Here is a 24,926-nt window from a genome sequence, read left to right as displayed (position 1 = left end):
GGGGCAAGGAAGGTGCAAGAGGCTGAAGGAGGGAGGGGGCAGTTTTCCAGGGAGGGGAGAAGGTGGAAAGAAGAGCAATGGAGGTTCAAGGCCACACAGACTTCCCGGCTCCAGGAGCTGCCCAGCAGCAGCAGCAGCAGGGCGAGGGGCCAGGGAGACCCTGAAGCTGCCTCCCCTGGAGCAGCCTGGGCACCTCTTGTCAGTTTGCATTTCTTAGTGCAGAAAGTATTGATCTGATGTGCAGAGATCTTTCCTATTCTACTGAATTCAAGAGGGTTCTGGAAGCATCTCTGTGTGAAAGAAGCAAGCCGAGGGTTCCTGATGTATGGGTTCTTCCTTCAGATACACTGAGTACAGTTGGCTTAAACTGGTTCTCTTATCCCTTCCGTCATGCTGACTATAATAAGAGGCCAGAAAGAGCCTGTTTTTCACTTTCTATTTCACTTCCTTCTGGTGTTCTGTACATAGTATGCTTAGTGTTATGGTTTAGACTTATTATAAATTAGTGTAAGTTTAAGTTAAGTCTGCTGCACCTGGATTTCTTATGGACAGGGCCAATCCTGAATGTATTGGATTTGTGACCATTCTGCTCATTTGCCTCCAGGAGCAGTAAAGCTCTGCTGGATGAAATATAATTGCCTCCGGTCTATTTTTTGGGAATCTGCAACGTGCTTGTTGCTCTGCTAACTACACATCAGAGTTCTGCTCTGGATCAATATTGAGTAGAATTTCAATGACACCTCTAAGGGAGGCTGCTTGGCCTCAGATCTCAGAATCGCAAGATTTAAAGGGACCCCAAGGGCTCATCTAGTCCAACCCTTTGCAGTGCAGAAATCCCGGCTGCCCTGACCCTGGGGGACAAGGAACCTTCCGGGCCGCACCCCTGAGAGTGGGAAGACCTTCTTTTGCCCCTCCTCCCCCCAACACAGAGAGGCAGGCAGAGCTGCCGGCTCAGGCTAGTCATGGCCGAGCCGGGATTAGAACCCAGAACACCACTGCCCACCCCTGACCCAAGTGAGATGTTAGCCACACTGCAGCCGGGACTGGCTCCCAGCGGTTATTCACCACGGCATCCCAGAATCCAACACAGCACAGAAGAACGGCAGGCACACAGCAAGGGCCCAGAGTTAAGGGGGGCAGGAGAGCCTGGCTCACCCCTTCCTTCTGCCAGGAGACTCCCCCCCCCCATGCGCGTGAGCACCCCCCCCCCCAGGTGCCACACACTCCCATGCAGGGCACTCCATACTCACAGGCTGCCCAGAAGAGAAAGAAAGAGAGAGGAGAGAGAAGAGAAAGGGGGTGAGCAGGGAGGAGGAGGAGGAGGCTGCTGGGGGGCCAAAGGGCCCCCGCCCCGAGATCCAGCCTCCGCCACGCAGGGTACAGGGCAGAGGGAGGCATACGCACTCACCACCAGCACGTGCTCCAGCAGCTCCAGGTAACCGTTGGCACACTCCTTGCCAAAGCGCAGCGCCCGCTGCCGAACCTCCGCATTGGCCTCTGGGTGGTAGGCAGCCTCCTGCAAAAGCCCCACGGGTGAGAAACAGCCTAATGCAGGAGCCTGGCAGGGTGGTGCCAGGGCTGGGGCACTGGGCACAGGAGAGAAGCATCCAGAGCCACGCTGGGTCCGGAGAGCCCCTCTGGCTTACCAGCTCTTCCAAGATCCTGGCAGAGCCTCCTTTGAATTGTAGAATTGTGGAATTGGCAGGGTTGACACATGTCTGGTTTCTCCAGCAGACAGGTCCTCTTTTTGGGGTGCAACATCTCAGTCTGGGCGGATTTTTTGAATTTGCCAAAATGTCTGGGTTCTTGCAAACAGAGCCAGGAAGTGTGCGTGCGAGGATCACTCTTAACCTTTTCCTATTTCTACAGTGTGCCTGCATGGTGCATTTTGGGACTGGGCTCATCATCAAACGGCAGATCGGTCCTAGACCTCTCCGAGCTGTTGGCCATACTGGTGCCCAGGAAGCTGCCCATGAGCAGGCGGGAAAAACTCCCTGGAGGAGGGTCTCTGCTGGCACCTTCTTGCTCTGACTCCCCTTCCCCACCCCAGTGCCTTGTCCATTGATTGCAATGAAGCCAATTCTATTTTGCAATATCAGAAAGATCGAAGAAAAGAAACAGAGCGCTGCTGGCTAGTAAAGAGGACCCCCCCCCCAGCTCTCTCTGCCCTAATTAAAAGCTTTGGGGGGCATTTGGAGATGAACCAAATCACCTTGGGTACCTCTAAACACAATTCTTGAATGTAAGTTAAAATACACAGCTCTCATGGAAGGCCAGGGAAAGCCCCCCTCCCCATTTTTGTGTGTGGGGTGTGTGCCCTATTTTATACATCTCAAAATCTTAGCAGACTGAAGAACCTAGAAAAGAAAGTGCTGCGGGTTGGGGGGGGGGGAAGAGTGGAGGAAATGGCGGAAGCACTGGGCACCCCATTTCCCCCCTAAAAGTTTGCTCCTTTCCTTTGGTCACCGTTCTGCTTGGATCTTCATATTGTATTTCTTCTTGCCCTTGTGTGACCCCCAAACCAAGGAGATAAGTGACTATGCAACCTTTAGAAGGCATCTGAAGGCAGCCCTGTGCAGGGAAGATTATAAATGTTCCATGTTTTATTATGTTTTTATGTATGTTGGAAGCCACCCAGAGTGGCTGGGGCAACCCAGTGGGGTGGGCGAGGTATAAATAATAAAATTGTTATTATTGAAGATGATGTCCCTATTTTCACTGGAGAAATGTTTGAGGGCACCATGTGCCCAGTGTGTGCGTGCCATGGAAGGGGAGGGGGCTCCATGTCCTCTTTTTCGCTCTTTAAAATAAGGCAACCCTGTTCTAGTCCAACCCTCAGAAATTCAGGATTCGCACCTGGAGCCTCGTAAATGCACTGCCCCCCATCCTCCGATGACCGTCCAAGGGGGTCCTGTGAGCTTGCCCCACCTGTTTCCAAGGATGTCCCCCTTCAGCTCCCCCCACCGTGAGCACGCCCCTCCGCTCCCCACCTTGCAAGAGCGCAGCATGTCTGCAATGGCCCGGCGGCTCAGGTTGGCCGTGGCGATCACGTCCTCCTGCCGACACGAGTTGCCAGCTGCCACAGCCTTGGCGGTCGCCATGGTGATGCCTTTGGTCATGCGGATGAAGTCCTCCGGCGTCGAGGTCTTGGCGGGCGGCACCTGGGAGCAGAAGACCTGCGGGGGACGGGAGGCGGTCAGCCTGGCCGGGAGAGGAGGGTGGGGCAGAGCAAGGGGGCAGCAGCCCCAGCCCCCCTCCCGCCAACACACTCACGGCAAGCTCCTGGCGGATGTGCTCAATTGTGGCTTCCAGCGCTCGGGTCCCCTTGGTGGCTTCGTCCTCCACGGCCTTCACCGTCTTCAGCAGAGACGTGACGTTGGTGACCATCACCTGCCAAGCAGAAAAGGGTGACCTTTGGAGGGGGGGGGAGGAAGAGGGCTCCCTGCTCCCTACAGCCCTAGGGGAACTTCCTCCCTTGGGTGGCCATAGAATCTAAGCATTGCAGAGGGGGAAGGGACCCCTGGGGGTCATCCAGTCCAACCCCTACCATGTCACAACCAAATCATCCCTGAGAGGTGGAAGCTCTGCTTAAAAAACCCCAAGGAAGGAGAGCCCACCCCCTTCTGAGGAGCCTGCCTTCCCTACACACCCCACTCTGCCCCACACACGTGCCCATGGCCTGCTGCAGGGCCTCCCACCTTGGCCGAGTTCTTCAGCTGGTAAACGGCCGGGTCATCGCCAGACTTGCCCGCGGCAGCCTTGGTGGCGCTGATCAGGTCCCCAAGGGCCTTGGCCACGTCCTTCACGGCATTGATCAAGACCACCTGAGCGCAGAGAGGAGAGGAGGAGGACATGAGCAGAGCCTGCAGCTGGATCAGGCCCAAGGGGGTCCCCCCACGGGAAGCCAGCAAGCAGGATTCGAGAGCAAGAGCCTTCAGATGGTCAACGGAAGGACAGACCCAAGGAGAGGGGTGACCCAGCCACTGCGGCCCTTACCTGCGTCTCGGGGTCCTCGGAGCCCAGACTGGCGGCCCCCAGCTTCACCACCTCTGAGAGGCGTGTGATGGTGGCCACAGAGGACTGGGCAGCCTGTGCCAGCTTCTCCTGGCTGGCCGTGGCGTTCTGCACCAGCACCTTGGTGTCCTCCACCAGCGCCTTGGCCGTCTTCAGAATGCCCTCCCTGCCAAGGAAATGGGGTGGGAGGGGTCAAGAGGTGGCCAGGAATTCTGGAAGGCCGGTTGGAGGCCACACGGGAACCGCGGGGGGCCACTACCTGTGGTCGGCAAAGGTCTCTGCGTTTTCGCGGTTGAGGGTCCCGGCTGTGGCAAACATGATGGTGGTGTCCAGATCGGCGATGATGCCAGAGACAGCGCTGGCCGCTGTGATGCAGGCCTGGGTTCCCCGGTTGCCTGCCTGGAGGGCGGCCAAGACATGCGACACCTGCGGAGGGAGACAGGACAGCTGGCCTCCCTTCGGCACTGGGCTGACCCCCAACACGGTCCCCGGAGAAGATCCCAGGCGTGTGTTGGTGTGGGAAAATGCTAGGACGGGATCTGCTGGATCCGGCCAGTGGTCCCTCTAGCCCAGCATCCTGTTCCCACAGTGGCCGACCAAAGAGGAACCAGTAAGCAGGATCTGAGCCCGAGAGCCACTCGTTTCCAGCCACTGCTGCCTCCACCTCCGAGGGGAGAGCCCAGCCAGCAGAACCAGCTCCTCTGCCCAGAGGCCACCGGGTGCTGGTGCCACTGGGCCCTGGCCTCCCTCCCCCCCCAGCCCAGGCAGGCGGGCACCTTCTCGGAGACCCTGCGGGCGCACTCAATCAGCTCCTTCTTGGTGTAGGTGTCGCTGGGGCTGCACTGGAGGGCTCCCGCCTTCGTCACCAGCGCCGCACAGCCGTGGCCCAACTCCTGTACCCGGTTCTTTATGTGGGAGCCAATCTGGAGGGGAAAGAAGGCTGTGGGAGCCTGGCTGCGTGGCCCTCATCTTCTGCCCACACCTTCTCTCCCCCAGCCCCACCTGACCTCCAACCACCCCTTTCCCCATTCCAGCCGCCAGAGGCAACAAGGTCCTTCTCAGCCTTCTGGGTTCAAGAAGAGCAAGAAGAACCCAACGTTTGATGCCCTGCCAGCCTGAGGCTCACAGCTCTGGGCAAAGCAACCAGCTCCCCACCACATCCCTGTCCCACTGCCCAACCACCAGGGACATCCCCCCCCCTCACCTCATCATTCTCAGCCGTGATGGCAGCCGGCTTAGCCTGGAGCGCCAGCTGTCCGTAGTCGCTGGTGAGCTGGTTGGCCAAGGTGCCCAGTTCGTCCGGGTTGGTGGTGGATTTGGTGACCTGGAAGAGGGTAGGGGCAGTTGAAGGGGGAAGAAGAGAGAGGCACCCCCACATCCTGGCGGAAGGAAGAGGGGGGTTCTCAAAGGGGCCTGGCCCAGATCCCCCCACGGAGGCCTCCCCCACCACACCCCCAATGCCTCACCATCTCCTGGACGGTCACAGCGATGGCCTTGGCGGTCTTCACCATGGTGGTCTGGTAGTCCACAAAGGTCCCCTCTGGCTCTCCCACGGGGCCCTCGTCCAGCTGGGCGGGAAGAAAGAGAAACGTCTCCTTTCAGAGGACACCAAGGCTGCCTCTGACCAGCTGAGCTCCACTGCTGGCCCTGGAAGCACCCTGGCCTCTGCTGCCTCTGCAGTAGGAGGCCCACCCCTGGACCCAAGAGGCACCCAAGAAGCTCCCAAGGCCTTTCTGGAGACAACCCTGGGGGGGGGGGAGGGAACTTCCTGGGGAAGCCCGGCAGGGAGTGCCGTATAAATCCAAGGTGGTGGGTTGGAACAAAGGCACGAGGAATTTCAACGTAAAAGGGAGCAGACGTGGTCTGATTACTTGTTCCATGTCCAAAGTGGAAATGAATCCAGCAAACACAACCGACTTCCGGGGAGAGGAAAGGGCAGATTGATCTCTTTCTGATTGATCTCTGCTGACAGATCATTACGTGGCAATTGACAGCAATCAGACAGAAGGTCTGGTGATCAAATCACTCTGCGTTAAAGTCACGCAAATGCTCTAACCAAGGCTGTTTGAGCCAAGGAACTGACATCATGTTCAAATGCCACATAATAATCCTTTATGGGTATAAGATCTGCATCTTCTCTTTCTTAAACATTTATGGGACAAGATAATCTGTAACTTAAAGAGATTTCTCTGTCTACTGATGAAATTTCACAATTGGAAAGAGCCGCTTTCTGTCTTTAAGAAGAAGAGAAGGAAAACTGGTTAAGTGTCCAAGGCAGAGCAAAAAGCCTGATTTATGGTTGACAATAAAGATTAAACATATGAGGGAATTCTTCATGTGAAAAATCAATATTTGTTTTTCTTTCAAAAGAAGAAACAGGGAACTGAAAGAAAGATGGCCATTATTTCCTGTGTGGGAAAAGACTATTGTAGTGACAGTGATCTTAAGATGGAAAACTTAGAGTCGGGAATTATGAAAAGATTGAGTTGTTAATAACATCAAAAACATCCAAAGTATCCAGTTTGGCAAATATATCTTTGGCTTCCCCAGTGACTGTTGGTATTATTCGGCAGTTGATGGCTGAACAATTAGAAATGATCAGATTGATGTTTCATGAAAAGGGAAAAGAAAAAGAATCAGAGAGATATGAAATGAAAAATGGAACCGGAGATTAGATTTCAGACAAAATCGATGAAAAGTTGGTAAGACTGGAGAAAGCAGGTGGTGAAATGGAAATGCCTTTCATCTGGGGGCTTGGAGGAAAAAGGAAAGATAAAATAATAAATGGAAAGATAGATATGAATGAAAAAACATAGTTGACAATGACTAATAATAATAATAATTTGGAAACCCCTCGGATTTTCGTGGGAAAAAGAAATGAATGATTTTGAGACACGTGGACTCAGAATAAATATTACTGCACAGAAAGTGGAGAAGATGGATGTTATCATGGACAGAATGTCTTAAATAACATTTTTTATGTAACTGGTGGATGGAAAATTGGAGGTCCTTTTTATCTTTTTTAATTGTATCTTTCTGCTTTCTCTTTTCCTTTGCTTTCCTTTTTCTCTCTCTTTCCTTTCTTCTTGTTTCTTTCTTTCTTGTTCTGGTAGCTGTTTTCATTTCTGCTTTTATTTACGTTAGTTTTCTATATCTTACCATATTATGAAATCTTCAAATAAAAATCTTAATGTGAATGCAGCAAACACAATCAGGATTTGCTTTTGCTACTCTTTTAGTCTGCAAATGATACACAATTGATAACATTCCCCCTAATCTTCAACCTTAGTGTAATTAGGCAATTATGTAAAATTCCACTACGGTGGAGTGGGACAAAGAACATTTTTGTGGGAAGCAGAAAACTGCAGCCGAAGAAACAGTCCTGCGTGTGACGAGGAGGGGGGGAACAGACCTCCCTGCCTTCTCCCCTCCCCTTTGGGGGGGCCCATTAAAAGTCAAGGGGGGGGGTTGCGCTCTGGGGAGGAGTCGCACCTGGTTGATGGCTTGAGTGATGGAGTCCACCATGCCGCCAACCACGCCTGCTGCGCTGGCCGCCTCGTTCAGGGTGGCCGTCAGGTCCTCCACGGCCTCCTTCATCATCTGCGCAGACTCCTCGAGGGCTTCCTGCGTGTGGGCTGCTTGCTGTGGGGGGAGAAGGCGATGCATCACCTGCTCTCTCAGAAGCGCCTCGATGCTCATCATTCCCACCTGAGCAGACACTGGTGTGGCGCTCCCCACCTGCCCGGCAGGCCCCTCTGGGAATGGCAGAGCCAGCCTCCCTCTCCCTGCCCCAGAAGAAGAAGAAGAAGAAGAAGAGTTTGGATTTGATATCCCGCTTTATCACTACCCGAAGGAGTCTCAAAGCGGCTCACATTCTCCTTTCCCTTCCTCCCCCACAACAAACACTCTGTGAGGTGAGTGGGGCTGAGAGACTTCAAAGAAGTGTGACTGGCCCAAGTTCACCCAGCAGCTGCAGGTGGAGGAGTGGAGACGCGAACCCGGTTCCCCAGATTACGAGACTACCGCTCTTAACCACTACACCACACTGGCTGGCACCTTGGGGTTCCCTCCGGCCTCCTTGGCCGTGTAGAGCATCTGCAGGGCCGACTCTGCCAGCGTCTTGGTCTGGTCCAGGAGGTTCATCTGCTGCTGGCTGTTGAGGGTCTTGGAGGCAGCCCCCACGGCCGCCAGAACCAGCGGCTGAAAGTACTGGGCCAGCTGAGAGACCTGGAGGGAGAGAAGGGGCAGGTGAACGGGGAGAAGCAGAATCCCAGTCTCCCTGCCAGGGGGCACACAGCGCCAGGGAGGCCAGCCCTCCTGCAGCTCCTGCCCCAGGCACCCTGGGTGCAGAAGAGGGCCACGTCTGAGAGAGGACACCCCTCAACGGCTTTTGCCGTGTGATTCAGTCACAATGAGCAAAACCTCAGCAGAAGAGGAGAGCCGTAAGGAGGGAGGCGGAGGAGGAGGAAGGAGAGGCAAAGGGGGGGCTGCTCTGGCACTTCCCTTCAGCAGCCTGAAGAGTCTGCCAGGAGAACCCCTGGCATGCCACTCTATGCCACAGGAGGGCAGGAGATCTCCCCAGTGAGGTGCCAGGGGCCAAGCACCCCTTCTGGACTGAGTTTGCTGCTTTGCTCGTCAGCCTGGTTGCCATGGCATTGAAGGCAAAGCCTCAGGTACGCCAGGGACCCTGGAGAAGAGATCTCTGGCCACACCTAAGGCCTCGCCCTCAATGCCAGGGCAGCTGGACTGCCCTTCGCTCTCCCGCCCGCAGCTCCTTCCAGAATCCCAGGCCCACAGAAGTCCCCTCTCTGGCACCAGAGGTCCAAAGCCTCCCCTTTGCTTGCTGGTATTCTTCCTCACTCCAAATATGCCATCATCCCTCACAGGAAGAGCCCAAGCCAGGCCACTGGCCCCTCTGGTACAGGGCTTCCTGCACAGGCTGGCAGCAGTGGCTCTGCAGGGATTCAGGCAGGTGGGCTGCCAGTGGAGATGGAAGCAGGAACCTTCTGCCTGCCCAGCAGCTGCTCTGGCCCTTCCCCACCAGCAACTCTCGTTAGGCAGCCCTTGGCTCTGCCTTCTTCCAGCACCCCCCATCCCTGCCCCCCACCAGCCCCCCATCTTCTTACCTTGTGCCCCAGCTGGGAGGCCTCGGCTCGCGCTGCCCCAGCCACCGGCTCAATGAGGTTGTTGATCTCCTGGACGGCCGTGAGCATCTGGTTGTGCAAGGCCTGCGAGGGAGGAGGGAGGGAGGGAGAGTTCCTGGCAGGCCCATTTGGGGAAGGGGGCACGAAGCCCCCCCGCCTGATGCCGTGAGTGGGGAAGACCCAGCTGTTCAGAGTCAGAGCCCCACAGGTTCCCCCCTCCCCAAACACTAGAGCCCAGCAATCCCTCTGGCCCACAGGGGCAGCTCCTGACTGGGAAGGTGTTGCAGGCACGGCAAAGGGACTGGGCAGGATTTGTCCCGTGTGGGCTGTGGGCCTGTTTTTCACCAGTGAAAGGATGTTTCCTATTCCAATGACTGGTCTCCTGCCCACCGCTGGCATCCTGGATGGCGGCTAATGGATTGAGGTTGAATCCTGACAAGACAGAAGTACTCTTTTTGGGCGACAGGAGACGGGCAGATGTGGGGGACTCCCTGTTCCTGAATGGGGCACCTGAAGGACCAGGTGCGCCACCTGAAAGTCATTTTGGACTCACAGCTGTCCATGGAGGTCAATTCTGTGTCCTGGGCTGGTAGCTGGTACACAGGCTGAGACCCCACCTGCCCACAGTCTGCCCAGAGTGGTGCATGCTCTGGTTATCTCCTGCTTGGACTACTGCAATGCGCTCTACATGGGGCTACCTTTGAAGGTGACCCGGAAACTGCAGTTAATCCAGAATGCGGCAGCTAGACTGGTGACTGGGAGCAGCCACTGGGACCACATAACACCGGCCTTGAAAGACCTACATTGGCTCCCAGTACATTTCTGAGCACAATTCAAAGTGTTGGTGCTGAACTTTAAAGCCCTAAACGACCTTGGCCCAGTATATCTGAAGGAGCGTCTCCACCCCCATCGTTCTGCCCGGACACTGAGGTCCAGCTCCGAGGGCCTTCTGGTGGTTCTCTCCTTGCGAGAAGCGAGATTACAGGGAACCAGGCAGAGGGCCTTCTTGGTAATGAAACCCGCCCTGTGGAATGCCCTCCCCTCAGATGACTAGGAAAGTTTTTAATGACTGATGTTTTAATGTATTTTTAATATTTTGTTGGAAGCTGCCCAGAGTGGGGAAACGCAGCCAGATGGGCGGGGTATAAAGAATAAATTATTATTATTACTCGCTCACTCACCTCCTGCGAAATGCCCTCGCGAGGTGCCAACTGCTGGCTGATGGCGGCCAAGGACGCCTGGTCCACGTCCCGAATGCACTTGGTCAGCAGCTCAATGGCCTCGTCGCATTCCCGCTGGCCAGGAGCCTTGTCTCTGCCGGGAGGAGGGCAGACCATCAGCGTGGCTGAACCCACCAAGCACCCAGAGCGGCCAACACCCTCCCCCTGGCACAGCCCTGGCAGCGCAGGAAGGCATGGCAGGCACCCAGCCCCCCCACCCGGCAGCTGTGGTTCTCACCTCATGTTGGTGATGAGCTTCTTGATGGAATCGGAGACGGTCCGCGAGTGTCCGGCCAGCACTGACCACTTGGGTGGGTCCTTTGGGTTGACGGCCAGAGAGCGAGCTGTCTGGATGAGGCCGGCGGAGCTCTCCAGCATGGTCTTGGCAGAGGAGATGATGGGCTCCATGGCTCTGCGCCCCTGCAGGGGTGGGGGGAGCGCCAGGTGGTCAAGGGGATGCTGGTGAGCAAGTGGGGGCACAGCTGGGGCTCTGAGAAGCCCCCCACCAAGTCCAACTCCCTGCTCCCCCGAAAAGGATGCTGCCCTTGGCAGCAGAGGAAATATCTCCCCACCAGGCCCTGACCGGGTCCTGCCCCCCACTTACCTCTGGGCTGATCTGAGCAGGAACGGTGGCAAACTCTGGGTTGGAGGCAAAGGCGGTCAGGTTGTCCACGGCCTCAATGAGGGGGGAAGTGGCCTCGCGGCAGCGCTCCCGGTTCTCTGGGGTGAAAGCCCCGTCCAGAGCCTGCAGGGAAGGACAGAGGGACGGGCAGCGCTGGCCTTGGGGCTTCCTCCCCGCAGTTGAAGCCCACGAGGACGTGGGGCTGCCAAGGTGGACTCCCCACTCCAGCAGCTCCTCCGGGACAGGATCCCCTGTGCTCCCCAGGAGCAAGGCCAGGCGGGGGAGAAGGACCAGGCCCTTTGGGTCGAATCCTTCAGCTCCAGCCAGCGCCGCCCCTCCCCTGAATCTGCTTTTTGTCAGATGCCAAATACTTCTGGGATTGCTCAGCCAGCAGCTCCATTCCTGGCAGGCGAATCTACTGGCGCAGCGACAGAAATGAGCCTCCTTTGACGTCCAGCGGCTGCACCAGCAAATTCTCCCGCCTGGCTCTGAGGCTTTTCTCTTTCATTTTTGTGTTCATGAAGGTAATGATCTCATCTCTAATCACTAGTCCTCGTGTGAAGGACGAAGGACCACTTTCCACTCTGTATCACAGCCCCTAAGCCCCCTTTCAGAGCTCCTGCTCCTGGCTCAAGACTGGCTCCCCACGCCGCTTCACGGGCTGAACCCGAGACTGGAGCAGGGAGCCCTTGCTCTGCGTGGGGAAACAGGGGGAGCTTCCCCTTGGGAGCTGGTGGTGGCAGAGCAAGACCAGGGAGGGGCTGCCTCACCAATGCTTGCCCTTGACCAGAGAAAAAAAAGGGGGGGGAGAGCTTGAGAAAGAGATGGGGTGGGGGAGAGAAAACACAAAAGAAAGAGGGAGAGAAAGAGAGGGAGAAAAGAGAAAAAGATTTAGAGGGGAATAGAGAAAGAGAGAGAGAAAGAAAGGAGGGCTTCCCCCTTCCCAGGCTCATCACAGTGTCATCCCACCCACGTGCCCCGACACATGTCAATCAAGTACCTTGATGGTCTTGACCAGGTTGGCGGTGCTGTTGGCCACCTCCTTGGCAGACTGGACAAACTGGCGCTTGGCCACTGGGTTGGCGGTGCGAGATGAGGCCAGCCGGCAGGTGTTGCAGAGGGCAGAGGTGTGCTTGGCCACGATGGTGGCGGCTGAGAGGACCTGCGGGAGGCAGGGGAGGGTCACGGCAGGCGGACGGCAGCCAGGGAGGTGGGGGGCTTGCAAGTCCTCCTGCCTGGCCCCTGGAGATGGGCATGTCGAGACTCGTGGCACAGGAAAACCCTTCCTTCCTGCCCCACTTTTGGACCCCGGCTGAAGCCTCGCCACCACGGCAGGTCTCCAACCTTCCAGTCCGAGGTGCCTCCTTGCTTACGGCACCGTCAACATCTGCAGCTGGACTTGGGCGTGTTGGTGGCTTCCATCCTGGCCCCTTGCGGGACTTTCTCCCTGACAAAGGACTAAACCAGCAACACACACACATGCCTCACAAGGGGCTCTGGCTGTGCTCCACCCCCCCCCCCCATGGCTCCCTTGCACAGCTTGGGTGAGGCGCCACCCAAGGGCTCACCTGGGACTGGGTGCAAGCCGGGTCAATCAGATTCTGGCAGGCCATCTGGATGGCTTGGTTGGCTCTTGCAAACTGGGTGGGGTCCACCAGGCCTTGCTGTCCTGCCTGGCTATTGGGGTCCGAGACGCCAACCAGGTAGGCAGCCTGGGAGCAGAAGGAAGAGATGTAAGAGGTGGGGGTGGGTGAGCAACGGAGAAGCAAGACGCTCTCCCTGCACCCCAAAAGGAGAGCCCCCCGCCCCCTCATTTCCCGTGGCCGCCCTACCTGGGCAGCCGCTTCCGTGAAGCCGCAGAGGGCCTTGGAGGCGGTGCTGATGGAGTCGCCAAACTCGGGCAGCTTGCTGTTCTTGGCATTCTGGGAGATGCCGGCCATGGCTTCCCCCAGGACCTGCAGAAGTAAGGAGGGAGAGGGTGGGTGCCAGGCCTGGGAGGGCAAGCAGAGCCCCAAAGGAGCCTCCCAGGGCTGGGGTCACAGAAAGCAGCCACTGGCCACCCCCCAAAAGAGAGAGCCCCCCCTCACCTTGGAGTTCTCCATGACGCTGTCCAGACAGTTGAAGTACGACATGTCGTTGACGGCCTGCGTGGGATTCTCCAGCAGCTCTCGCACCGTCTGGGGAGGGGGAAAGGCAGCTCAGGGCTCCCCCACCACCACTGCAGGCCCCTCCTAGAGACTCCCCTCCCGCCCGGCAGGCTGTGGTCCCCGACAGCAGCCCCCACCCCCCTTCGCTGCACAGAAGGCTACCTCCAGCTCCCGCAGGGCGTTGTCGCACTCCTTCTGGCCGGGCGCTTGCTGGGTGCACATGGTGATCAGCTGGTTGATGCTGTCCGTCACGGCCCTGCAAGGACAGAGGCAGCCCATGAGCCCCCCTGTGCCCCCCCCAGCCATGGCCAGCCAGCCACTCCGGGAAGGAGCTTCCGCAGCCAGGAGACAAGACAAAGCAGTCTTCCCCTCCCTCACCCCCCTCCAGGAGGGAGCCCTACCTGGCAGCGGCTGCCAGCTGGTTCTTGAGGTTGGGGGCCGCGGGGTCAGCGGAGAGGGCCTTGGCAGCCAGGAGGAGCTTGCTGGACGACATGGAGATGCTCTTCAGGTTGGAGACCACCTGGGCCTGGGCCTCCCTGGACTGTGGGGAGAAAGGGAGGGAGGCAGAGGGAGGGGTCACTCGGCCATCCGCCCCAGGCCAGGGCCAGGGGGCCTTGCATTCACCCAACAGCCCCACTGCCAGCCAACCAGCTTGGCATCCGCTCGTTCCTTGGGACGAGGGGACACTCCAGTCGGCACCTGCACCTGCTTTCTTTACTACGGTTGAAAAGCCACATAAAGCCAATCTGCTGTTTTACTAGGGAGCTGTCAGGGCTCCCAGGCCCAATCCAACCAGGTGCTGAGCCTGAACGGAGGAGCAGAGTAAGCCTTGCCCTCCAGGCTTTGCCTGGGCCAGGCAAATGGACATTTTGGCAGAGCCCTGACTGAGCAGCCTGCCCTTCTTCCAGATCCCGTCCCTCCGGGGAAGATGGTCCCCTGGCACTGCCCACCCGAGTCCCTCTCTAACCCCACTGCGCGCGCACACACGCACAGGTTCAATTTGCCCCCCTGCGTACAGCCCTCCCTCCGCAAGGGGGCCTCTTACCGGCGACTGGCCGGCCATCTCCACACCGGCCTGCAGGAACTCGTTGAAGTCTTGGCCGAACTTGCCGGAGGCCTTGGCCAGGTCCTGGGGGGTCCCGCGAGACGCCTGCACCAGCTCCGTGGCCGACTGGTTGAGGCCGGCAGCTGCCTGGTTCAGGTGACTCTGGGCCTCCTGGAAGTTTTTGCCACTGGGGGGGAACTGGAGGGCGGGAGGGAACGAGAGTCAGCTTCAGGCACGGGACTCACAACAGGGCTATCCCCCCCCCCCGCCCCGCTCCCTTGACATGCAAAGAGACACTGCCTATTGGCCAGAATAAATTACAGCAGCACCTCTTCCGTCTTCAGATACAAGCCCTGGGCTTCACTTGGACCAGGGATAAGGGCAAGAGTCTGGTCCACCTGCCCAGGTATTACTTGGCTGGGATGGATCTGCTGCTCTCTGTGCTGACATTTCTACCACTCCTTTCATGGACGTGAATTAATGTTTTCTTGCATCCATGGGACAGCAGGACGGACGACTGGGAAGAAGGGTTTGCCAGATTCTCCCTCGTTGGAGGTTTTAAAGCAGAAATCCCATGGTTGCCTGTCGGGGATTCTCTAGCTGTAATTCCTGCACTGCAGGAGGTTGGGCTAGATGAGCCCTGGGTGCCCCTTCTGACTCTACCCCAGAATGGCTTTGACAACAAGGAGCAGGACAGAAATGCTTTAAGCAACTGATGGGGTTTTGCTCTGCAGGATCACTAATGCTGGGGAAACCCAGCCAGATGGGCAGGGTATAAATAATAAACTATTATTATAATGCAGAGGCAGTCATGGGACGGCCCTAGAGCCCCCGCTGGACTCCAGCCATGAGCGAGACGTGGTGCGACTGTCGGGGTGTGTTGTGCCTGGGCCATTTTAAAAGGGGAGGGATAGCTGCAGCCCATAGGAGGGTGGGCAGACACGCTGCCCTGGGTTGTACAAGGGCCCCTCAGTTTGCCAAACTGGTCCCAGAGCTGAGGGGCCAGGAGACAGGCCTCCTCGAGATCCTAGAGGGGGTGCCCTCCCCGCCTCCCGCCAAGCCAGAGAGAAGGGAAGGGGGGCTCACCGAGTCCGCCAGGAGCCTCTTGCTGGCCTCGCCCACCGTGCGAATGGCGGCGTCCACATCTCGTTGGCCAGGAAGGCAGTTGACGCAGCGGTTGAGAGCCTGAGAGACGGCCTTGGCCACCTGCCAGGAGAGGGCAGAGCGGCTCAGTGGGGAGGGCCACAACCCCCCACCCCACCCACGGCCCCCACGCCAGGCCGAGGGCTCACCTGCGCCAGGCGCTGCTGGCTCTCGGGGTCTCCCGGCTTGGCCACGGCCTTGCGGGCCTCCTCTATCAGGTTGCCAGCCTTGTCCATGACGTCGCCTGCGCACTCCAGCATGGCGGCCTGGACCTGCGGCTCCTCCGAGTTGGCAGCCACCCCGCGGGCAGCTTGGCTCAGGGAGCGCAGCGCATGGGCCACATCGCGGGCAGCAATCCCTGGGGGGGGGGGGAGAGGGCAGCGTCAGCCCAACCCTGGCCAGGACAGCCCCCCAGGCAAGGACCCTCCCTCCCCAAACGGGGGTGAGGGGGAAGAGGAGGAGGATGGGTCCAATCCAGACCCAGGAGGAACAGAGGGATGTCTCCTGAACTATGCACAGCAAGGGGGGAGCCTGCCAGAGCTACGGGGAGGAGCAATGGAGGCTGCTGGTGGGGAGGGGGTTTGGGGGGGACAGAGGAGGAGTACCTGTGTAGTTTTCGTTGCCCTGGGCAACCTCTCCCAGCAGCTGGGCGATGGCGGAGCTGACGGCCTTGGTGCTGTTCCCCAGGTCCTGGGCGCTCTTCTCCATCTGCAGGACACACAGCGTCAACAGGCCCCGTGCCCCCACCTCCCCCTTGTGCCTGCTGTGCCCACCCCACGCCTTCTGACCCCCCCCCCACGCCCTCCTCTGCTCACCGTCTCTCCCGGAAGAGGTTTCAGCTTGCCCTCCCTGGCCGCCGTCTTGGCTTCCTGCAAGTCCCTCTCCAGGCTCTGCACCAAGCTGAGGGCCGAGTCGATCTCCAGGGGGCCGCAGGCCTCTTGTGCCTGCCGGGGAAGAGGAGGGTGTCATCCCCAGGGGGCGCTACATGTCATCCCCACCCCCCTGCCCCTGCCACCATCCCGCACTGAGGGCCTTAGCATGGCTTCCTCCATAGAAGACTGGCAGAAGACTCCGTGGGGAGGGAGGTCCCCATCACCCCACAGAGTACCAATGGCCACAAGACGCAAGAGGAAGAAGCAGCAGCAGCAGCCACGGCTGTGAAGAGGGCAGGGGGCTTGACGGCCGCTCCTCCTTACCTTCTGTGCTGCCGTGCGAAGTTCAGCCAAGGCGGCTGCCAGGTTCTTGGCGCACTGGCTGAGCTGCATGGCGGAGGCCTGGTCCGAGATGGTGGGCACCGTGGCCTTGGCTGCGGCCACCATCTTCCCGCCGGGCTGCAGCGGGGGGAGGGAAAGGAGAGTGGTGACCATGAGGAGCCCCCAATCCTGAGGAGCCCCCCACCCTGGGGTGCCCACGCAACCTGCCCCCTTGTCCTGTGGGCACCCTCTGCTGCCCATCCCCTCACCTGCAGGAAGTTCTGGCTGGCAGCAATGAGAGCCAGCTGGGCGCTGGGGCTGTCGGGCTGCGACTGGCTCCCCCGGACGCCCTGGACCAGCATGGGGATCTGGTCCGCCACCACCTGGAGGAGGGCGGGAGAAAGAGACAGTTGGGGGGGGGCCTCCATCAGAAACCCATCTTGGTCCTTCTTGCCCCAGAGGGGCCAGGAGATGAGCCCACCAACACCCAAAGGAAGCAAGAGGCGCCCGCAGTCGGAAGTACTTGTGTTTCTGATCAATGTCATAGCAGCCATTCATTAATAACAATAACAACAACAACAATAATAAATTATTTATATCCCACTCATCTGGCTGGGTTTCCCCAACCACTCTGGGCAGCTCCCAACAGAATATTAACAACAACAACAGCAAATCAATAAAACATCAGACACTAAAAACGTCCCTAAACGTGGCTGCCTTTATTTATTTACTTGGCAGCAGCCTCCCCTGTCGAATGAATGAATGTATGTTATGGTTATTTATATTGCTATCAGTATTGTTATTAAAATTATTGTGTTATGCATTGTGTGTTTTTGTGCCGTAACCTGACCTGTGATCTTTGGATGAAGAGTGGTATAGAAATTTAATTAATAGCAATGGCCACAACAGCAACAATAAGGAGAGGTTGGGATGGCCTCTCACCGCCCCCGCCCCCAGCCAGACACCCACACTGAGGCCGGGGGGCGGGGAGGACAAGCTCAGCACTCTCTTCCCTCCCTCCCTCCCTCTTACCTTGCAGCTCTGCACCAGCTGCTGGTGGGCAGCCGGGTTCTTGTTGGTGGTGGCTGCATGCTGGGCGGCTGCGATGGTTTGGGTGGCGGCGGCAGCTGCTTGCTTGGCTGCATGCTGGGGAGAGAGAAAGTGGGGGACGGGGTGAGGCCAGGAAGGCCCCTTGCTCTGCCCAGCCGGCCAGGCTGTGGCAAGCGACTGGCATGGGCACACACACGCCACTTGCAGCACTCACCTCCAGCCGGTGCACCAGCTTCTTCTTGATGGCGTTCTGGGCGGCTGCGTTGGTGGCCATGCGCAGGCCCTCAGCCGCCTCCCGCAGGCGCTGCTGCTGCTCCTCACTGTCTGGGTGGGCTGCAGCCCCCTGGTGGGCAGGGAGCAGGAGGGGGAGACTGGTCAGAATGGCCCCCGCCAGGCCACCCACCACCACCTCACAGGGACCAGGAGCAGGGAGTCTGAGCGGGCGGTGCCAGTGAGGCTCCCACCAGGAGCCCGGGGGGCACTGGCAAGGGGAACGTATGTGGCTGGCACCAGAGGGCATGAGGACAGGTTGAGAGGGCATCACCCGGGGGAAGTGGACAGCCCCCTCCCTGAAATGGGATGTGGCAAGGAGGGCATCACTGTGGGCACAAACGTGGCACTCAGTTGTTGCTTCCCAAGGAAGGGGGACCACTCCAGGGTTGGGGAGGCTCTCCCTGGCCACAGCGCCAGGACATGAAGTCGTGGTTCCTGAGTTGCCAGAGGGTGGTCTAGATGACGCTTGGGGGCCCTCCCTCCTCTACAATTCTTTGACCCTGTTGCTGGGAACTCCAGGCGGGGAGCGTCACTGCTGCCGCCCTCCGGCCCTGCCGCTGGCTGGCCCCTGGGAAGAGGAGGCAGGGCTGGAGGGGCCTCATCCGGCTGCCAAGGCACAAGGGCAGAGGTCCAACAGGTAGGCCTGCGCCTGACCCCTCCACCTCCCTCCCCTGCCAGGCATCTGCCCGGCCCCTCCACCGACGCCACACCTTGGCTGCCTCCACCATCTTGGCCGTGGCGTCAGCCAGGATCTTGGCCGCACTCAGCAGTTTGCGGGAGTTCTCCAGGTCCGTCTCCCCTTCGGCATCGGCCTTGATGGCGTTCACCAGGTCGGAGGTGGCTTGAGCCAGGATGCGGGCCTGACGCACCATTTCCCCTGGGGGGGAGGAGGAGGAGAGAGGTGAGGGCCAGCCCCACAGACGGACCCCGAGACGCCCTCAGCCATCCCTCCCGCCCACGTGGCCAGCCCCCCCCCAGCCTCTGTGGCTGGGCCCCAAGGGGTCCCTCCCCGCAAGGCCCGCTCACCCGCATCCCCCATGGAGCTGAAGATGTTCTCCGTGACGTTGAGGATGGTGTCGGTGGCCTGGTCGTAGCGGCCGATGGGCTGCCCGCCCGTGGCATGCTGCTTGATGTGCTCCAGCAGGTCGTTGAGGGCTTGTGTCACGGCCGTGGCCGCCACCCCCACCTGCTTCAGCAGCTGCTCGTCGCCCGTGGCCGCCTGTGACGCGTCCACACAGCTCTCCACCGACTTGGCCACCAGCTTGCCAGCTTCCACCAGCTGCTCCTGGCAGACGGGCGAGCTGATGGTGGGCGCCACCACCTGCCAAGGAGGAGGAGGAATGGACAAGGCACAGGGCGGTCAGAGCAGTGGCCCAGCCTGCCCCAGCCCCACCTCCCACAGGGCTGAGAAAGCACCCTTTGGGGAGATGGCAGGGGCTGGCCTACGCCTTCTCCAAACGGAAGCCCACACAGTGCCCCTCCACCGAGGCCGGTGTTTCCTGGAAGAGGAACAACCAAGGCCAGCTGCTGCCCCAGACCCTGGGCGGGGCCAGGGTGCCAGGGGTGGGCGCTCAGGGCCTGCCACTCACCTTGGTGCAAGCCACCAGCTGGGAGGTGGAGAGGGCGCACTGCGTGGCGGCAGCAATGACCTGTGTCTGCAGCACCGAGTCCTCCGTCTTCTGGGCCACGTTCTTGGCTTTCAGTACCAAGGCGGCAGCGGCACTGGCCACGGCCTTCGCCAGCTGCATCAGCATGTCCTGTCGGGGGGGGGGGGGGGAGAGGTGGCATTGGCTGGTTGCGCTCATGAAACATTCAGCAGGGAAACCCGAGCTGGGCAGGCCAGGAGGGCCCTTTCAGGCTCTCCTGGCGCAGGTGAGATCATCCTTCTTCCGCCTCTGCCTGCACAAACCTCACCCCTCCGTGCTCCTGCGGCACTCAGCCCCCCCCCCAGACACCCCCCCCCCCAACCACCACCCTCTCTGGCCTCAATCACAGGCGCAGAGAGCACCGCGCACCAAACCCGTCACCAAGAGGAAGCGCCCACAGCCCCCCACCGCAAGGACCGGGAGGGGGAAGAGAAGATGCTCGGATTCCCCTGCTGCCAAAGCAGCCAAGACCCCACATGGGGCGCTGGGGGCAGAAGGAGCAGGCCCAGCGCCGAGAGGCTGGCAGGGTTCCCTGGCATCTGTGGGGAGATCTGGCAGCGCCAGCTGCTCTTCCAACAGAGGTCCATGTGGCGGAGAGTCCCACAGGCAGCCTCCTGGGGGTCAGGCCAAATCTTGGCCTACGCGGACCCTCTGGCCGGTGATCTTGGGGGCTTCCTGGCTTGTGGGTCAGAGCCATCCCACCAACTGGAGGGGCCGAGGCTCCTGCAACAGGGGGAGCCGAGCATGAGCCAGCGAGAGCAAGAGCTTGCCCCAAGCCCCTTGGCCAGCGAGCCCCACTGATTGGCAGCAGCGCAGAGGAGGGCTCTGCCCCAGAGAGCACAGCCCCTGCTGGGCTCAGGCCCTTTACCGTCTTGGGGTCAGGGGCGGACAGGGTCCGAGGGCGCCGGCTCTCCACCATCTGCACACGAATCCACAAGACAAGAGAGGTTACTGGGCCCAAGCGCCACCCCCCTGCCCATCCTGTGCCAGAGGGCAGGCGGCCTGCGCCAGGCTGTCCCCCGCCAGGTGTGCCCCAGAGGACTCCCGCTTGCCACTCACCTGGAAATGGGGGTCGGCGTCACTCTCCCCGATCTGCTGCAGCAGTTCCCCACTCGTCTGCCCCACGGCGCCTGCAGCTTGCAAAAGGTTCTGCCGCGGCTGGAGGAGGAAAGGGCTGGAGGTTAGGGGCGGCCCCTGAAGGCAACCCACAAGACCTAAACCCGAACAGGCAGACCCTCGTGGTAAAGTCCCCTTTGTCCAGCTGGGAATGGCTGTCACAGAAAGTGGGCAGAGTTGGGTGCCTGTCGCATCTCTAGAGGAACACTGTCCCTCAGAATAGGGGCAGCCACATGGAAGGCTCTGATCAGAGTTAATGTGGAGGTTTCTGGGGTCCATGGAGGCTCAATGGAGAATCACAGCATCATAGAGTTGGAAGGGACCCCAGGGTCATCTAGTCCAACCCCCTGCAGAGGGCAGGGCTCTCCTGGGTGTAGGAGGGTCAAGGCGGCCTCTCAACGGGGGTCTCCAGCACATTAACCATGACATGTTGGCTGAGAACCTTTCGGCGCTGCCAGGCTTCTGAAGACATTTGCAAAAAATGTTTTCTGTAGAAGTTAACTGAGCTGTGGTTTTAGATGTTGCTGTGATTTTAATGTGCATATATGGAGTCACAAAGAGTCGGACGTGACTAAACGACTAAACAACAACAAACCGTATTTTTTTGTGCATAAGACGCCTCCGTGCATAAGACGCCCCCTCTTTTTTGGGACTCCAAATTGAGAAAATGGGGGGAGATTGCCCAGACTTGATGACCTTTTTTAGGGTGGGGATTTGCTGAAAATTGCTCACCTGCAGGACTGCCGCTGCCAATTGCACACGTATCAATGAAGCCATCAATCGTATGCATGCTTGCCGAAAGCAAGTGCCAATCTCCCGCACACTTGCCCCAGCAGCCAATAGCCAGCGGACCTTGCCGCAACCACCTGCCCCCCGCAAAAACGCAGCTGACAATCTACTGCTCATGGCAGCCACCAACTGCCCGTCCCACCTCTCCACTCTCTGTGTATAAGACGACCCGAAATTTTAAGCATAATTTTAAAATAAAATAACCTCATCTTATACACGGAAAAATACGGTATGTTTTGAAACCACTTTGATCTCTTTTTTTAAAAATGAGATTGCGTGATACAAGTATAAGATCACAGGCCTGCAGAGTGGGAGGGGACCCAAAGGGCTTGCCTAATCCAAGCCCTGCCAGGCAGGAATTGCAGCGAAGAGGAGCTTTTCCTTGGACCCAAGCGGCCAGGCTCACCTCTGCGCTGGAGGGCTGCGCGGTCTTCAGCAGCTCTGAGACGGCCCCTGCCAGGTTCTTGGCCGCCTGCAGGAGCTGCCTGCCGTTGCCCCCCTCGTCCTCCATGAGGGCGGCCAGCAGCTTGACCCCCTTGGACATCTCCGTCAGGTTGGAGGAGATGGTGGTGACGGCGCAGCCCACGGCCGTGTAGTCCGTCTCGGCCGGGTCGCCCGCCGTCAGGTTGACCACGGAAGCCGTGCCGGCTGTGATGGCGTCCACCTGGGAGTGGATCTCGTGCTTCGACTCATCCATCTTGTTCTTGCGCCAGGCTTTGGAGGCCTGGGGGGGGGGGGAAGGAAAGGGGGCCGTTATTCCAGGACTCCACAGGGGAGGCTGCCCCCTGGAGGGTGCCCAGTCGCCCCCAAGGGCCCCTTCCCTTGGCCAGCCCCACTCACCGCGTCCTGCCCCATGGGGGGCAGCGTGTCAAAGTCCTCCAGGTTGGACTGGGCAGCATGGACCGCCTGCATGCTGGAGAGGATGGTGCCCGTCAAGGCCTGCTGGGCCGAGGTCTGCAAGGAGGAGAAGGAGAAGAAGAAGAAGAAGGGGGCACAGCCTGCCCCTCTCCTGGAGCCCAAGGGCCCCTGAAAGGAGGGGGGCAAGCAGAGAGACCTGGGTGCGGAGGGGCACCCGTGGGCTGCCATGTGGGTGGGGCTACATAAGCACCACTCTCAGGGCCCTCAGCTCCTGAAGGTAACAGGCCCCTTTCTATGTCCAGTTGTCCTTTGTCAACAACAAATTGTCGCTGTTTTTTGTGTTGAATATATGCTATATGGTCATTTATGGACCTAATAGGTATCTGAAGCCATTTGCACATAACAATATATGTGTTTTATCCAAGTGATTGTTGAACTGAAGTACAATTAAAAGATGTACATTAATTGCAAAATAAAATTAAAAAGAAGTATATTAATAGTGAAATAATTATTAAGCTCTAACTTAAAATAATTTTTTAATCATAACAAACTTAATAATGCAAACACATTGGCATTTGGCAATAACAAAAGGTCCTTTAGAAATACAATTTACAAAGACTCATAATCTAGTCTCTAGGAATTTGCTATAATATGAAAAAATAATAGGTGTAAATATATGATGCAAACTACTAATAATTATAAATATCAGAATGTAGGCCTACTATATATAGAAAGGAGCAAAGCAGTGATATTTGAGGGAGCAGGCAAGCAGGTGGGGCCCATGATTTACATCCTAGGAGCCTACACAACACAAAACCTGGGATGTAGGTTTTATTTCATTTGTTTTTTATCTTATATTTTGGAAATGGACATCCAGGTTTTTTTCTTTAATTTGGGGGGGGGGGGGCAAGAGAGTGGGGCCCCAAGCTAGAGCTTGTTTAGCTTATACGTAAATCCGGCCCTGACCACTCCCCAGCAGCAGCCACGGGTGCAAGCAGGCCCAAAGAGAAGAGGACTCTGTGAATCATTGATTTGTAGAGGTAGACAGGACCCCTTGCGGTCATCTAGCCCAACCCCCTGCAAGGCAGGAATTAAAGCATCCCAGAGGGACGGCCACTCAATGCTCTTTGTGCTTCTTCTCCCTCCCACCCCAGCCACGGATGATGTGCATGGGAGCGGAGGGGAGAGCGAAGGGCTCCTTACCAGGGGGGGCATGTGCCCACGGTGCATCTGCCCGCTGGTGATCTGCTGCTGGGCCTGGGGCATGGTGCCAATCTGGAAGTTCTCTGGCCCGCCGGCGCCCAGGCGGATGATGCCCGGCAGGGCCAGGGAGCCCGTCTCAGCCTTGTTGACCTGGTTGAACTGCTGCTGGAGGACGGTGGACCTGCGAGGCAAGCGGAGGGAGGGAGGAGAGAAGAAGCACCCCCACTCCGGGCAGCGGCAGCCCCCCCCCCCCGTCCCCCTCTCCCTCCAGACTTACTTTTTTGGGGAGACGGACTCCTCCAGCATGGTCGATTCCTCGTCCCCCTCCAAGCCAAAGTGGTCTTTGCTCTTTTTCTGTAGGGCAGGGAAGGGGGCAGGCAATGATAAAGGCGGCCATGGGGCACAGGGCGCAGAAGGGCCTCCCAGCACTGCCAGGGCAAGGCAGCCCATCCTCCTGGTGGGGGACAGCCTTCCCCTCGGCCAGCACCCTGCAATGCCAGCTTGGCCTTGCCCTCCCGCACGCCCAGGCAGACGCCACGCCTGAGGTGGGCGCCCCTCTCCCTGCCTCCCCCCAGCCTCACCTTCTTCAGGATGATGTCAATGTAGCCGGCAATGAGCTGGGCAATCTGCTCCCCCTCCGTCGTCTGGACAGAGTAGTAGCCGTCCTGGTAATCCCCAAAGTCCTGCAAGAGGAAAGGAAAAAGGTATCTCTCTCTCTCCCCACTCCCCCCGGCCACTGTAGGGCAGCCACAAGTGGGGAAAACTGTGAAGCCAGATGATGATGATGATGATGATACGCCACTCGTCTGACTAGGTTTCCCCAGCCACTCTGGGTAGCTTACAGAATATCTCAAAACAGAGTGTGAGCTGCTGGGAGCCCTGCTCCTCTCCCCCTGGCTGCCTCCAAAAAGGACTGCTGCTGCTGCCACGGCTGCTGGGCAGAGGCGCCTCCATTTTTGTTTTCTTTTTAAATTGCTTTTATTTTTTCCCCATGTCATTTTAAATTGTGATTGATATTGTTGCAGAAATTACGGGGGTGGGGGCACATCTTTAAAGTTAAATATTCCAAATATTATGCCTGAATGTATCCTTTCAACTTGACAGCTCAGGGAAGTTACCTAGCTTTAAAAATAATATAAAATCAGCTCCTTTGCCAGTTTCCTCCATTCCAAAGCTATTTTCCCCTTGAAAAAGGACTCCAGGAAGTTCCCAGAGGTGACAATTGCTGGGCTGATTGTTGGCCAAGGAAAGCCTAATCCCATCACCAAACTTGCCAAGGGGCCAGACATGCAAAGGAAGTTCTATTGTACTTTGGGTGGGGGGACTTCAGAGGTCTTTGCCTAGGCTCATCTTATACCTGAGTCTTGCCCTGCCATGTCTGCTTATGCTAAACTTGTACCAAGAACTTGTCTGGACCTGTTTGCCAAGATTAACCCCTCCCCTTTTGTGACATGTCAATGATG

The 24,926-nt window shown here is 58.2% G+C and overlaps 1 protein-coding gene across 2 annotated transcripts in view; it reads right to left on the bottom strand.

Moving 5' to 3' along the window:
* TLN1 (talin 1) overlaps window positions 1-24,926 on the bottom strand; it is a 53,700-nt gene that overhangs the window by 4,629 nt on the left and 24,145 nt on the right. Inside the window, exons 11-50 of one of the 2 annotated variants that reach the window (XM_083404584.1) lie at window positions 24,045-24,146; window positions 23,741-23,817; window positions 23,464-23,644; window positions 22,243-22,356; window positions 21,809-22,126; window positions 20,557-20,655; window positions 20,366-20,416; window positions 19,441-19,608; window positions 18,878-19,172; window positions 18,562-18,728; window positions 17,793-17,921; window positions 17,561-17,674; window positions 16,798-16,911; window positions 16,532-16,666; window positions 16,151-16,279; window positions 15,941-16,043; window positions 15,485-15,693; window positions 15,279-15,398; window positions 14,193-14,390; window positions 13,549-13,688; window positions 13,310-13,403; window positions 13,088-13,177; window positions 12,833-12,955; window positions 12,569-12,712; window positions 12,001-12,162; window positions 10,983-11,123; window positions 10,617-10,798; window positions 10,340-10,472; window positions 9,141-9,242; window positions 8,071-8,241; window positions 7,507-7,656; window positions 5,481-5,582; window positions 5,219-5,338; window positions 4,791-4,937; window positions 4,274-4,440; window positions 3,997-4,180; window positions 3,699-3,824; window positions 3,274-3,390; window positions 2,991-3,176; window positions 1,409-1,516 (exon numbers count right to left, since the gene is read on the bottom strand). In XM_083404584.1, coding sequence (XP_083260710.1) covers window positions 1,409-1,516; window positions 2,991-3,176; window positions 3,274-3,390; window positions 3,699-3,824; window positions 3,997-4,180; window positions 4,274-4,440; window positions 4,791-4,937; window positions 5,219-5,338; window positions 5,481-5,582; window positions 7,507-7,656; window positions 8,071-8,241; window positions 9,141-9,242; window positions 10,340-10,472; window positions 10,617-10,798; window positions 10,983-11,123; window positions 12,001-12,162; window positions 12,569-12,712; window positions 12,833-12,955; window positions 13,088-13,177; window positions 13,310-13,403; window positions 13,549-13,688; window positions 14,193-14,390; window positions 15,279-15,398; window positions 15,485-15,693; window positions 15,941-16,043; window positions 16,151-16,279; window positions 16,532-16,666; window positions 16,798-16,911; window positions 17,561-17,674; window positions 17,793-17,921; window positions 18,562-18,728; window positions 18,878-19,172; window positions 19,441-19,608; window positions 20,366-20,416; window positions 20,557-20,655; window positions 21,809-22,126; window positions 22,243-22,356; window positions 23,464-23,644; window positions 23,741-23,817; window positions 24,045-24,146 — 5,712 coding nt within the window. The remainder of the gene's footprint in view (window positions 1-1,408; window positions 1,517-2,990; window positions 3,177-3,273; window positions 3,391-3,698; window positions 3,825-3,996; window positions 4,181-4,273; window positions 4,441-4,790; window positions 4,938-5,218; window positions 5,339-5,480; window positions 5,583-7,506; window positions 7,657-8,070; window positions 8,242-9,140; window positions 9,243-10,339; window positions 10,473-10,616; window positions 10,799-10,982; window positions 11,124-12,000; window positions 12,163-12,568; window positions 12,713-12,832; window positions 12,956-13,087; window positions 13,178-13,309; window positions 13,404-13,548; window positions 13,689-14,192; window positions 14,391-15,278; window positions 15,399-15,484; window positions 15,694-15,940; window positions 16,044-16,150; window positions 16,280-16,531; window positions 16,667-16,797; window positions 16,912-17,560; window positions 17,675-17,792; window positions 17,922-18,561; window positions 18,729-18,877; window positions 19,173-19,440; window positions 19,609-20,365; window positions 20,417-20,556; window positions 20,656-21,808; window positions 22,127-22,242; window positions 22,357-23,463; window positions 23,645-23,740; window positions 23,818-24,044; window positions 24,147-24,926) is intronic. The other variant, XM_083404585.1, reaches the window with a different exon arrangement.

Source organism: Podarcis tiliguerta, assembly GCF_965153285.1.
Source record: "Podarcis tiliguerta genome assembly, chromosome: 11".
NCBI lineage: Eukaryota > Metazoa > Chordata > Lepidosauria > Squamata > Lacertidae > Podarcis > Podarcis tiliguerta.
Note: the sequence above shows the minus strand (reverse complement) of the source record. Positions and strands in the feature narration are given on the sequence as shown.